Source organism: Topomyia yanbarensis, chromosome 2 (assembly GCF_030247195.1).
Source record: "Topomyia yanbarensis strain Yona2022 chromosome 2, ASM3024719v1, whole genome shotgun sequence".
NCBI lineage: Eukaryota > Metazoa > Arthropoda > Insecta > Diptera > Culicidae > Topomyia > Topomyia yanbarensis.
In genome coordinates, this window is record NC_080671.1 from 338,795,879 (window position 1) to 338,810,588 (window position 14,710).

The 14,710-nt window shown below is 40.3% G+C and overlaps 1 protein-coding gene across 2 annotated transcripts in view; it reads right to left on the reverse strand.

Moving 5' to 3' along the window:
• Positions 1-8,224: 8,224 nt before the first annotated feature.
• LOC131684044 (nuclear receptor subfamily 2 group F member 1-B) overlaps positions 8,225-14,710 on the reverse strand; it is a 209,114-nt gene continuing 202,628 nt past the window's right edge. Inside the window, exons 4-5 of one of the 2 annotated variants that reach the window (XM_058966560.1) lie at positions 8,434-8,591; positions 8,225-8,362 (exon numbers count right to left, since the gene is read on the reverse strand). In XM_058966560.1, coding sequence (XP_058822543.1) covers positions 8,246-8,362; positions 8,434-8,591 — 275 coding nt within the window. In that variant the 3' untranslated portion in view covers positions 8,225-8,245. Of the gene's footprint in view, positions 8,363-8,421; positions 8,592-14,710 lie in introns of both variants that reach the window. The other variant, XM_058966559.1, reaches the window with a different exon arrangement.

Below are 14,710 nucleotides of genomic sequence, written 5' to 3' on the forward strand. Positions count from 1 at the left end.
AATCACGATAGGCAAATGATCGCTATCGTGGGGATCGGGGATCACCTTCCACTTGTAATCTAACTGTAGCGATGTCGAGCATAGCGATAAATCCAACGCGCTTGCGCGTGCTAGTGGTGTAGGAATCCGCGTCATTTCTCCCGTGTTTAAGAGGGTCATGTTGAAATTGTCGCATAGATCGTGGATTAATGTTGATCTATTATCATCGTGAAGACAACCCCATACCGTACCGTGCGAGTTAAAGTCCCCTAGAACGCGGTGCCGGTAAGAATTCCGTGATATTACAAAGCGTTCGGTGCCCTACCGAAACTCTAGGAGGAATGTAGATGGAAGCAATGCAAAGGTCTTTGCCTTTGATTAGAACTTGACAAACGGCAATTTCAATGCCTGGTGTCGAAGGGTGGTTAATTCGATTGAAAGAATAGCACTTTTTAATCCCTAAAAGTTCTCCTCCATCGGGGTTTTCTCGATCCAGACGAATTGTATTAAAGTCGTGGAAGTTGAGATTTATATCGGAAGTTAACCAAGTTTCACATAATGCGAAAGCATCACATTTTAAACTATTTAGTAAAAATTTAAAGGAATCGATTTTCTGGAGGATACTTGTGCTGTTCCACTGTAGAACAGTGATCGAATCGGTGACTTCGTTCGATGACTAAGCCATTGAAGGATATGATCGCTGCAAGGAGGGGCCATTTAGCCATTCACCTGCTTCAAAAATGTTTGCGCTATAGGGAGAAAATCAGAAGGCCTTTAAGAGGATCAGTAACATTGAAAGCTGTGAAAATTAAGTCCACGATGTCAGAAAATTTCATTAGTCCATTACTGGACTGAGCGTCTGTTGGAAAAGTGTCTCAAGTATCCCCGGGGTTTCTGGTGTCCCTGGAAGTGGTGGGTATTCCTTGTTAGAATTAAAGTTTTCAAGCCATGGAGCAACTTGCTTCGTGTTTTTGGTGGCACTTCCGTTGGATTTATTGGATGTTGTTGGCGCACTCTCAGAGGAGGACATCTTGGGACCCATACGAGGTAGTCTAGGGGAGGCTAGAGTTCTCCTCTTCCTGGACTCCCCAGCAGCAGAGAGATTTTCAGACAGGACAGATGGCGAAGCATTGTTTAGCATTTCTGCATAAGAGCACTTCGAGCATTCCTTAAGTGAGCGTTTAATTTTATCCCCGCGCTGCGTGTACGCAGGGCATGATTTAAGAGCATGCGAAGGGCCCCCACAGTAAATACACTTTTCAGTTTCTTTACCGAAAGAGTCATCCTCATGCTCTCCCTCACATTTGCCGCTTGCATCGTTTTTTTTATTTCTACAATAGGTGGCTGTGTGGCCCAACTGCTTGCAATTGCTGCAACTCATGACCCGCGGTACAAACAGGCGAACAGGTAGGCGAACTTTGTCAAGGAGGATGTAATTGGGAAGAGAAGACCCGGCGAAGGTCACCCGAAGCGTGCCTGATTGAGAGTTGGTAGTCTTACCTCCCTCGATGTTTGCGATATACAATTGTTTGCATTCTAAGATCTTAATCTGTTGCGGTGATGGGTCCTTAAAGCATATATATATATATATATATATATATATATATATATATATATATATATATATATATATATATATATATATATATATATATATATATATATATATATATATATATATATATATATATATATATATATATATATATATATATATATATATATATATATATATATATATATATATATATATATATATATATATATATATATATATATATATATATATATATATATACGGGAATGTGTCTTATTATTAGATTACAAGGTAAAATTAAAAAAAAGAGAAAAGGAAAGAAAGCAAACGAGAGGAAAAAAACAGACAAAACTTATTTGCAGTAACGTCGATTGTTCCACACCAGCGAAAACAATACACTGGGCTTGCCACCGGCACCAGCAAAATGGCAGCTAACAAACGAACAAAGGCTGACCTTCACTCACTGAAACTTACACACCGAACACCACTGTGTTAAAGTATAACGATCTGCTTCGTTGAAAGGCTCGGAAACAACTGAAGTTGAGGTTAATTTCTGAAGTAAGCCACAGTGTTTCACATAATGCAAATGCATCGCATTTCAAATCATTTATTAAAATTTTAAGGAATCGATTTCGGGATAATGCTTCTGCAATTCCACTATAGAACAGAGATCAGATTCGTGACCTCGTTCGATGAATTAGCCATCGAAGGATACAATCGCTGAAAGGAGGGGCCGTTTTGCAGTGAACTGTATCAAAAATGTTTTTACTGCCCGGAGAAAGCATATCAAGATGATTTTAACAGGGAGATATTTAAAGCTGTAAACATACGGTCTGCAATATCAGAGAATTTAATTAATCCAGCGCTGGTTTCTTTTCTGGCTGAGATATGGGGGCATATGGGATTTTTGATGTCCCAGGAAGTGCTGGGAACTCCTTGTCTGATCTCAGGTTTCTAGGATCGGGAGCGACTTGCTTCGGTTTTGCATTAGTACTTCCTCGAGTAGTTATTTTTGGAGGACCTTGATGAGACACCCTCTGACTTTTTCATTGAAGCTTAGGAGAGGAAATGTTACTCCTTTTTTCTATTACTTCTAGGCACAGCAAAAGATGTTCCGTGCAGGGGTTCATCACAATCGCTTTCGTTAGTAGACAAGTTAATGTAGATGTCCGTAGAAACAATTGTTTTCAGTTAGTACAGTTTATAACCCGCGGCGCAATAAGGCGAACAGGTAGACGAACCTTATCAAAGAAGAGGTAGGACACACCTAGCGAATGCCACCCGATAGGAGTCTGAGTTGACATATGTTCTCTTTCTGACACCTGCAACTGATGCTGATTGTGCAAAAGTTTACACTCCAGTATCTTCACTGGCTGAAGCATGGGGTTGCATGCAATAGATTCAAACACTTTTTGCCTTTGGCAAAGGGGCACTTAAAATAATAGCGATACTTATCTCGGATAATGGTATCCAGACAATTCACGAAACGAGAGTCTGCTACTGCTCTGCTGATAGACTTACGGTTAACACAAATACAAAAGAAGAAAAAAGAGGGGTAGGTAATGTCAGAGACATAACCGAAGTGAAGTAGAATACACTTAATTAGAATGTTTTAGAATTTTAGTATCTTCTGCATGGTTGTATTGAAATAAGCTATTTCGAAATTTGTTGTGATGCATTATGCCCCACTTGTGGTGCATTTTACCCCCGCACAGGCGCGTTTTGCCCCGCCTATTTTTCAATGAGCAATTTATAATGATTAAGAAAAATTGAATACTTTTCGTATTTCTTAATATTTTGCAAAGCGATTGTGATTTCAGTGTAAAATGTTGGTTAAATGATATCATTAATTAAATACTCTATAGCTAAGTTGAGCGACCGAAAATAAAAGTCACAAAGACAGAACATGCTTCGTAAAACCCGTTTCAAGTATATTAGAATATAAAAACCGGATATAAACTTCAAGCATAAAAATCGGACTGGGACTTTCCTTTGTAAGAGCCGGATAGAAAAACTTTCAGTAAAAAAAGCGGAGAAAAATATATCCGATTCTTACAAAGTAGTTTTTGTTAGCCGACTTTTAATCTTGAACATCAAGATATACGGATGCTCTTACGAGCGATTTATTTATTTTTAACCGATTTTGTTACTGGAGGTTCATTCTTGCCGAGTTTTAAGGGTGAGAATTTTTTAAGCGATTTTTATACTGAAGGATTTCTGTCCGATTTTTATGCTTGAAGTTTATTTCCGATTTTTATATTCTAATATGTTTAAAACGGGTTTGGCGAAGCATGTTCTATCCTTGCGACTTTTAATATCGGTCGCTCAGTTATGATAATATTTTCTTACAGGTGTATTTTACCCCATCTACGCCCACATACGCTTGCATAAAATTCACATAAATTACATACGATGCGTTTGTGTAAAGTGAATCTTGGTCATAATGTATAGTGGGATCAAAATGCATTCACCTACCCGAAATTTTTAGAAATAGGACACTTTAAAGTATGGCATGTACAAAGAAAGAAAATTATGCTCTATAAATAATATGTTCAAACCTTCACCAAGCAGGTTTCTTAGTGTGGAGTTTTTGCAATAACCCTGCAATTGCCACGTGTGATGATAACCGACAAGGAATGTAGTACCACGACATTACTTTTAACGGAGCATAAGTAAAATAAATATTGAGTCATTGAGACTAACATAAAATAAGCCGGTATTGACTTAGATGTACAAATCCCGTCATACATGCTGCAGTTATACAATTAATTTGGTTCTACGGATCGTTATAAAACTGTGCTTATAGCAGCATATACGATAATATGTAAAAAGTTGGTACAGTTTTCCTCGAGTATCAAATCATCAGCAGCAACATATCATAACAGTATCCAATAAGCCAACATCATTTCTTTCACACAACACAACCACCAATGTTAATTAAATCGTCAATCGCACTACCGCTTATCAGAAGAAAATAGTGGATAAAATTTAGACTAGAACGTAAGTAATATTGAGAGCCTCTCTTTGTTTACTTTCTCTTTTGATTATTACGACGTCACTGTAACACTGCGCTCTAATTTTCCGGTATATATCGAAAACCGATGGATTTTACTAGAATATTATGCAAAGAGTTGAGTGCTAAATGTCGAAACGACCGAGTGATAAAGAGAAGATAAAGACCTCAAAGAGAATCTCTCGTTGTTATTTACGTCCTATTCGAAATTTTCTCCGGAATTAACGAAACAGCACACTCCACCGCAGTGACGAATTTATCTGAGTACGCCACGCATCATTTAAAGAGCAAGAGAGCGGGGTTCTCTCCGAGGGATTGCCCTTCCTATGATCATTCTCAGGGATAGACCGTTCCAACAACAAATTATGGTCTTGTAAAATTTTGGTCTTGTCAAAATGCAAATGACGTGAAAACCCAAGATGGTACCGGATAAGGTATAGGCATACGTAAAGCAAGAGTTTTGGTTTTACGATTGGCAAGATCGACATTGCGTAAATACTGATTCACTTCCCAAAAAAAGATGTTTAAAAACAAAATTAATTAAAACAATGTTTTGAATATAGAAACTAGTGCCTTCAGCCTCTCAAAGCGTTTGCCACCAAAAATATTATTGTACACACATGCATACACCTTATGCAGATTATCTTGAATCTGTTTTGCATTTGTCACATCTGCCACTATTCTTATTCTTATACTGACACACTCCTTTTCCCTTTTGGGCAGACCCTCGGTTCTCTCGCACCCAACCACCCCTTCTGCTTTTTCTGTGATGGGGCGCTGTGCATCATTGTATGAAATGATGCCTGAAATTACTCCAACCGAAGAGTTTGAGCTGACACAATATGTAGCATCTACTACGAGGTAAGAAAGTAAACTTACAATTTTTTTTTCTTATGTGCGGTTGTTATACGTGGTGAAGTTCAATGGATAACAAAGAGGCAATCCTAGCAACGCTCGCTGCTTGGTTGAATTTTACGGACCAATCAGTGCAGATAATTACCAATTTCACATAATACATTATTTTTGTTATCTATAGTAGACGTACATTTTACGGAATCAAACACAATATACGTGCACATATTCCTGATCAGATAGTGCAAAAATATAGCGATTTCGATCAGTACAACGGAAGTTAGAAGACTTAGAATACATCTCAGCAGAAATTTTTGAAACGGGACCTCCATATTGAAACTTTAGAAGTTTTTTACTTCAAAATTCCAAAAACTCGAAGAGGCGCGTAATAAACAAGATAGCCTTAGAAGCGGATTAGCACTACTCTTTGTCGCTTACACTGCACGGAATGGAAAGATCGACTGATCGCTTCGAGGGTCACCGTACGAATGAGCAGGAGCTACGTCGCCAGAATACCGATTGGCAACTCATTAACATCGAATCTCTAGTACAGTTCTGACTGATTCTATAAGAAGAGAAGCACGGCGAGGAAGATTCAAGTTTAAAGGGATCTGTGGAGCCATGTGGGCTTTGTCAATGTTCGGGGCACGATCGTTTCACAAAATAAACTCGAAAACAGGTCACCTGTGGAATATTGATTTTTTATAATTTATTTTATATACACATTTTTAAATGTTATAATATGATTTTGTTTTATATTCAATAGATTATTACACTGCTTATTGGCTTATGCTTAGCCTACTTTCAATTAAATATGTTTTGCTCTTACTTACCAACATTGTTCTTGTTTTTTTTTCTTTGTTTTTTTTTCAATTTTCGTTTACCGTAACTTATCATCAAATTCTTTTGTCACATTTGCTTTTGCTTTCGTACATACATATTCAGTGTTCTTTGTCACTTTTGTTACTTTCATTAACTAGTCACTGCTTATACTCGAAAACAACGGAGAAGTACGTACAATTTAGTGTAATATTGCAGGAAAACAAACAATTTTGTCTAAACTAAGGAACAGAACGAAGATTTTTTTTTTATTATTTTTCTCTCTCTCTTTCAAGCATGGAAAAATAGGTTTGATTTGATTTCGAAAACGGATGACTCCCGCGACCACAAGTCCACTAGTATATGTACAGATAACAGGTATAGAAAAGTTACATTGTTTTAACTAGGTGGTTGATGCTACACGACTTTCATTGTTGTTTAGGTTTAACTTTTGCTTTGTTTACATCCATATAAATTTACATAGGTTGAGTTGGTATTTCTTGATGTTGTTGCGGTTGACAGTTATTATTCTAATGTTTCGTTTGAATCATATTTTTGCTTCTATTCCTCACCACGTTGCTGTTTTTTCTGAGTTTTACTTTTGCAAAATCGGGATTTTGGTATCGATCAACTGGAAGCGGGCTGGATTGTGGCTTTCAATTCTTCACGCGCGGGGACGACTTCTTGCGATTTATATATATGTACAAAAGTCGAGTCTATGGACGGCCATAAGATTGCGATTGTTTTATAAGTGAGGGAAGAGCGGGTCACCCTAGCAATTGTTTCGAATAGTGGAAAATAAAATAATAAAGTTTTCTTCTGTTGTATTTAAGTAAACCACTAGCACTTTCCTAGCAGGGGCCACAGAGAGGGATCTTTTGTACAATTTGCAATAAATAAATATTCAGCTAAAAATAGTACAACTTCACAAGAATGTGTGTTATTATTGCATGTTTTGAAGTACGCTTTGATTACAACTCGATTTTTCTTAAAACGCTGCTTGCTTGTAACAATTTTCAGATTTACAACGACAAAGGATTCACTCTTTGAGAAATCCATAAGTTTCGTTTTTATTTTGCACTTTGATCTATTATTTGAATGTTTACGATTTTCGCTATAAGTGTGGGGTCGATGGCACCGAAAATAGTTTCTTTTAACTAATCTTGAGCATTTTATGGATTTGTTTTTTTTTGCTTCAGTTGAATTTAATTTCAGAAAATGGCCGACCTCAAATCAGAAATAGAATAGGATAGCACATCGGCACGAGCAGCTCAGTTGATATCGTCATCGACGACCGAAACGTTGGCTTCGGTGTCATGCTGCTGCTGCTGCTGCCGATGGTGTTGATGGTGTCGGAGACTGTCGTGATTGCTGTCCGAGTCGTTGTTTCTGTCACTGTCGATTAGATTTATGTTGGCTATGTTACTATTTTCTAAAATATTAGCACCCATCAAGATAGCTGGTAGTTCTTCTTGACCTTCGTGTTGTTGCGGCTGCTGCTGTTCCTGTCGTATCTGGCGTTGCTCAGTTTCTGAGTCGTCCTGTGTCTGCTGTGATGTCGTTTGGTTCGATGAGCTCTCCAATGTTGACAGATGATCCAGGCTATTTATATTGTTATTTGTGCTGCTGCTGCAGTTGCTATTGCTGTTGTGGTTGATGCTATTGCTGGCAAAATTGAGCGAACTTTGGAACTGAGTGAACTGGCTGGTGGATGCCATCAAGGACGATAGAGCAGCGGCTGCAACGTCCGAGCAGCAGCTGCTATAGTATGAAGTGGAGGAAGGAGAGAGCGTTCCGAGTGCGGAGGAGGAAGCAGCGACCTGCGCCTGTGACTGTGTCAGCTGTTGTGAAAGTTGGTGGTGGTGGTTTTGTTGTTGCTGCTGTTGAAGTTGTTGCTGTTGATGAAGTTGCTGTTGTTGTTGTTGCTGTTGTTGCTGCTGCTGCTGTTGCTGTTGAAGAGCTGCTGCGGCCACTACCGTGGACGACGTGCCGCCCATCATCAGTGAAGATCAGGTCGTTGTCAGTTGACGCCACACGGCCGTGTGTCACATCGAAGGTAGGTAAGGCCAAGAAAAACTACTACCCGACAGCAACATATCCCGTATCAGTGTTTCGATGGGCGTTTTGCCCACTAGCCGGACGAAGAAGAGCTGCTCTATCACCTGCAAGCATGAAAGGGTAGGTTAGTAATTGTATGCTCTCGCGGCATTTGAAGTAGCACCTTTGAACCCACCTGCGAAGAAACTGTCCGCAGCGAGGGTAACCGCAGCAACAGTTTACCGAAGCGGGTCGGCTGGTTGGGATACTGGGACCGGCAGTACTCCTCCAGGGCGCACTGGGACTTTTCCTGCAGTGATTCGATGTGGGCCACATCTGACAGACCGCAGGCATCTGCAAGTGGACAGAAGGAATAGATCGTGAGCTTGGTTTTTGTTCTGATTCGTAGATGGGGGAGTACTACTGAAGCGTGGGTTTGTTACGGAAGGATAGTTTGGAAAGGATCTATCAAGGTTTCGAATATAAGTATTGTTATAAACACCTTTTCCGCGAGAGTTTTAAATGGTTTTAGAAGCTAGAGTGCATCGGTTAGTGGTGTGCGTGAGGCTGTAAAACTTAAGCAGTGTGAATCAAAATGAAAATATTTGTATAATAATGGTAAAATCATAACGTGCCTAGTCTGAAAATAAAAAAAAGAAAATGTTGTTAATCAAATGAAATAAAATGTAAAGGTCTAGCTAAACAATGTAAAGTCACTGGAACGAGCAGGAGTGTTTTCAGTCAAACCCAAATATAACCATTGAATGTTGTACGACTGATAAAACAATAGCATAATGGTTTCGATTTTCTATAAGTGTTCTTATATGTAAGATGTGAATAGAGAATATAAATTAAAACCGTCGTAAAAAGTTTGGGCATCCCAGTTGTTATTTGCACCAAACTAAGCTGCACAAATATTGGGCATGCTAAATAGGTACATTTACTAGGGATCAAAGTAGATGTAAAAATGTTTTGCACAGCTTTTTGACAATTTAATTTCTTAGTTAACCCTAAGAAAAGACGTGACAATCGGCTTCTTATTTTCCTTCGACATTCTTCTCTTCGCACATTTTCACCCTGCCAAAATCTTCTGAACAGTGTTGCTATTTTTATTAATGAAAATGGAGTCTTGTTAATTTATTTTATGCCGGCAATATTTTTTATCTTGAATCCACGATATTGATGAAGGGTACCGTTTTTACGTGTCATGGGTGTTTAGTAAGGTTTGATGAAACCATATTCTGAAAAATTTTAGATTATAGTGTGGTTTCTGTCTTATTTTTGTTAAAATTAATCCAGCACAGATACGGTAAATGCATGATTTTTACTTTGCCGCATAATTTCTGTTCAATTTAGTCAATTTTACTCTTTTAACGATAATAATTTTATTTGTCAACAGTAATGACATTGTTTCTTATAAATAAATAGCAACACTGCCAAACATCATTTCGCTATCCCTGCAGTAGCATTGCGTTTAGTGTAAAAAGCCAGAATCAACCAATCAGGAGCTGAACCATTATGACGTAAAACTAGAACAAAAACGCCCCCCCCCTATATCACGTCTTGTCTTAGAGTTAACTCTCAAAAAGGCCAGGGGTCTTAGAGGCTCGGCAAATTACAATTCTCTTTTGTGTATTAAAGGGTGTTCCACTTCACATTATATCATGGAAAAGACGCTTTAGAAAATAACCCATTGGGTATATTCTCTTGAAAATTTAGATAGTAGTAGTTTAGAGTGTATTGTTTACATTGTATTTTTATCGCTGTCAGTTTTTCGAAACTTGGAAAAATTGGTATCACCTGAAAAGTAACGTCGCGAATAGGGATCTTTAGGGGTGTGCGGGTTAAGGCATTTTCTGATGCAGATTAGTACCGTGAGTTAATATCTCAGTCCTTTTTCAATTTTTTGGCCCGAAACTATTGAAAAAAACATTTTTTAGTTTGTTTCCTTTTAGGACAATAACACATCCAAACCCATGAGACTTGCACGACTCCATAGGTTGCCTTATCAGATCTACCATAGTTTGCAGATTAAACTTGGGATGGCAGGCTGCTAGCGGATTGACAAAGTACCAGATCATGTTGTGTGGGGTGCTGTCCCGGTTAACAATGAGGCGAACGAGATATTAGCAGATACGTCATTTAGTAGGACAACTGTCAGTTTGCTGGTTGAATTTAATTTGATATTTTTAAATTTAAAAATAATTAAAGAATAATTAAAGTTTAAGAATGATATGAGTGTACTCGTAAGGACACCCGCTACCAATACATATGAAAAACTTGCATAATTTTTTCAAATTAAAGATCCCTATTGATTTGTCGCAAGCAGTTGCAAAATCCTCAACTCTGTCATCGGGATAACAACTCGGAATCGTGCTGAAGTCAACTGTGAGTCGTGTGATTAAACGTTATTACCAAACTCTGAGCATCGAACGAAAAGAGAAATACGGTCAGAATGGATGTTCTATTTAGGGTTGCCACCCCTCCGGGTTTGACCCGGAGACTCTGGTTTTCGGGAGCGATCTCCGGGTTTTACATCAATTTCTCCGGGTTTGATGGGAAGAAGCATAGGTTCAATTTTTTGGAATTGATTCTTTACAAAATATTTAAAAGGTCTAAATTAACTATTACTCTGGTTCAGATTTATTTTTCCCGACTAACCCTTCGTTTCAAGGTGGCGAAGAGTTCACCAAATATTGCTAATTTCTTTCACAAAGCAATGAAAATGAAAAACAATTTACTGCAAATTAACCTTCCGGAAGTCGTGCTAGTGTACTGAGTGCACGCTGCTCTGAAAATCTAGCGAAATCATCTTAGCGGACCAGCGGCTGCTCGTTCGGTAAGCCATATGCGCGACTTCCGGAGGCTTAAGGAAAGTAATATTTCGCTATGTGCTACAATTGAAATGTTGCATTCCACTAAGTCGCTCAAAATGGCGTAAAAAGTTATTTTACTGCAATTTTACCCAATCATTTCACTCTTAGTGGTGCTTATCACCAGCTGCACTAAGGTCTGGCAGATTTGTTCTAATCCAACTGACAAGGTCAACATCAAACGAGTTCTTGCGGTGTTGTTGCTACTCTAGCAGCAATCCTTAACTGGGCTAGGGAGCAGAGTTAAAAATAATCGAAGCTCTTTGTTAACGGCTGAAAATGGACCTGTTGCTACTCGCGGTGAAAAGAAAAAATATTCATTCAACTATCCATCTTATTCATTCAGTTGAATATCGTACAATATATTCATTACACTAATTATCTAGGAAAATGTTTTCAAATGTCGATAAAGCATATGAAACAACAATCATCATCGCTTACATTGTGCCAGGGCCTACTTTGATGCGTTTGATTCGTTGCTGCACGGTCGCCTCGTGTAATAATCGGAGCCGAATGAAAATCTGCATGGATGAATGGGCGGTTTGTTCGTTTGACATTTTCAGCTGCGTCACTGAATATTGAAAATGAATGCGGCTGAATATGATCAATTTTCATTCAATGAATTTGAATATTTTTAACTCTGCTAGGGAGGTGAGTTTTGTCGCTTTGTTGTGAAATTGAAATTTGTTGGCGACGAATAACCGACATCACATAGTGTGATGTCGCAGCTCTGCCTCCTTTGCTCTCCTGCTCCTGTTAGTTGTGGAGGAGAGCAATGCTCGTTCGACCTCCACAGTGGGAGTAGCTGGTGCTTTTGTATTCTTGGCACTTAGTCGGGGAAGTGAAATACTACACCTCATTAAACCGATAAAACCGTTCTCAAGCGTGAAAAATTTACAGTTTTGCTTTAACGTGGTAATAAAAAGCGATTAAAGTGCTCCAAAATGCCTAGAAATTGCTTTGATTCCAATTTCTGTCTCATCACCACCCACCAGATCAGTGAAAATCTCCGGGTCAAAGCCTCTCCAGAGGTGGCGGCCCTAGTTCTATTAGTGATCAGGATCACAAGCGTGTAGTGAAAGCCTTTAAGTGGAATTCCAATGCTTAGGTCAGGGATGAGGAATACGTTGATTCTGTCCAAATCTTTCGTTCAGTGGGGGGACTGCATACATACAAAGTGCAGAAGGTTCCACATCGTGACGAACAGCAAAATACGGTGGGAATGTCACGGGCCTGGAGACTGTACACCCAGATGCTGCAGAAGCCTCATTGTCTCATCATGGATAATGAGGCTCGCGTTAAGGTGGACTTCCGGGCTACTGTTTTTTTACCGCCAAGCACAAGTTTGATGTTTCCGGAGGAATTAAGGAAGCCAAAATTTTCAAAGTTTGCCAATATATACATGATTTGGCAAGCGATCTGCTCATACGGCATACGGAGTGCACCGTTCAGGAATAGCGGGAGGGTAAACAAAGAGATCTACCTCAAGGAGTGTCTACAGAAGCGTCTGCTTGCTCTGTTGAAACGACACGAGGGCCCTACGATCTTCCGGCCAGTTCTAGTTTCGTGCTACTAGACAAATGTTGTCCTGGAGTGGTAGTCAACGGGATCACCTTCGTTCCCAAGGACAGGAACTTACACCAACCTCCCCCCCCCCTCCACCCAAACGCACCGGAACTAAGGCCCATAAAAAACTGGGCAATTATGAAGCAGACACTACGGAAGCATCCCAATGAGGTCAAATCTTAGCAAAAGTGAGTTTCCGTACAGAAGAAGCTGCAGCCAGATGTTGTACAGAACCTAATGAATGGAGTTAAGCGTAAGCGTACAGTTATGGTATTGAAGAAGCCGAATGAAATAAATATGCCAAAAGCTTACTACTAGGTTATATTTTCCTATCTGAAAGTTTGAAAAGGATCGGTCCACTAGGTAATTTTGTAAAGCGTTTTTTCCGTGATGCAATTTGATGTGGTACACCCTTTATGAACAGATTTTTTTCCGTGCAGGCTTCTGATGAATCACTGCTTAGGATTCCTATGGAAAAAGCAAAGAATTTCGAGGAAATTCTGCTTCGAACACTGAACGTCACTTATTGTTTTGAGGTGACCTTTTCTGAATACAAACATATCCAGCTGAAGGTTCTTTTTCCGTTTTTTTCTTAATCAAGATTCTGATGGAACTCTTTTAAGGGGTTGGAATTCGCACCAGGATTCTGATAAAGTATTTTGAAGGGTACTGAAAGAATTCTGAGCATAATTTTCAACAAACTACTTGGCAACTATCAAAAGGAAAGTAAGACCAATCGATCCGAAAATATTTTCCAGAAACATCTTATGACATAAAGATTACGCCATCATTCACCGGAATCGCCGGACCGACCTCGATACCCTACCGGATAGCTCGTCCACCGCTGGGGATTAGACCGAGTAGACCGCGTCGTACAGCTGGCAGTGGGTCGTTGGAGCGCCAGTGAACCGGAAGCTACACTCCATCCGGAATTGCTGGATGGACCTCAGCACCTACTGGTTGGCCCGTTGAGTAGGCTAGATTCACCGCCGGGAACTAGATCGAGCAGATCGGGACGAAGCGGGGAGCTAAATGACTGTCGGAAACGAACAACGGTATCGGGGGAATCTACCGCTCGGTTTCGGGAGAACCTTTCTCGCCGGAGAATTCTCCGTCGGAGTACACTAGATCCATTGTCGGGAACTAGACCGAGTAGTTCGCGAACAAGCAAGGGCGTGAGCTGAATGGCTCATCGAGGAAGGAGAGAGGAACCATAGGGCTTAAATAAGTTGCAGTGCTAAATGGCACCGTATAGGGAGCCAAAGGGCTCAAGAAATTGTGGTGCTAAAACAAAAGAAGAATCGGTATCGGGAGACCTTGCTTCGCCGGGAAACTTTCTGTCGGCGTAAGCTAGATTCATCGCCGGGGACTAGACTGAGTAGATCGCGACGAGATACCACCAGTCGCAGGTCGTCGGGGCATCAGCCGGACGCCCCGCTCCACCGGAATTGCTGAACTGATCTCGACACGTGGTTTTGGGAGAACTTCTCTCGCCGGGGAATTCTCCATCGGAGTAGACAAGGTCCACTGTCGGGGACTAGATCGAGTAGTTCGCGAACAAGTCGGGAGCTCAACGAGTAAACGGCGCTTAATGATGAGAAGGGAGTTGCGGTGCTAACTGGCACAAGGGAGCCGAATCGTGGTACCGAATGGCACAAGGGAGCCGAAGGGATCGGCGAATTAGAAATTTGCCGCCCAGATTGTCTTCGTAGGGGAGGAGCACTAAGTCTCGACTCGCAGCCAGCTTTCCGACTGCCATGCAGAAATTGCCAGTCTGTGGGGATGGTGGAGAATTGGTGGTGTGTCGAGGAATGGTGCTGTAACCCTGCGGAAGCAACGAACTAGTGAGTAGTTGAATTAGAGTGGGTGCTAATGTACATAAAAACCTACTAAGGTAAGGTAGTGCCGGGGAGGAATCAGGTTCTGGGCTAGAGCAGTGGTTTTTTAGCGTGGTCGGGTGATGGCAACCCAAACCCGTTCCCTGAGATATTAGAGTTTTGTACATTTCTTCCCGTCTCAGGGTTTTCTTGAAAA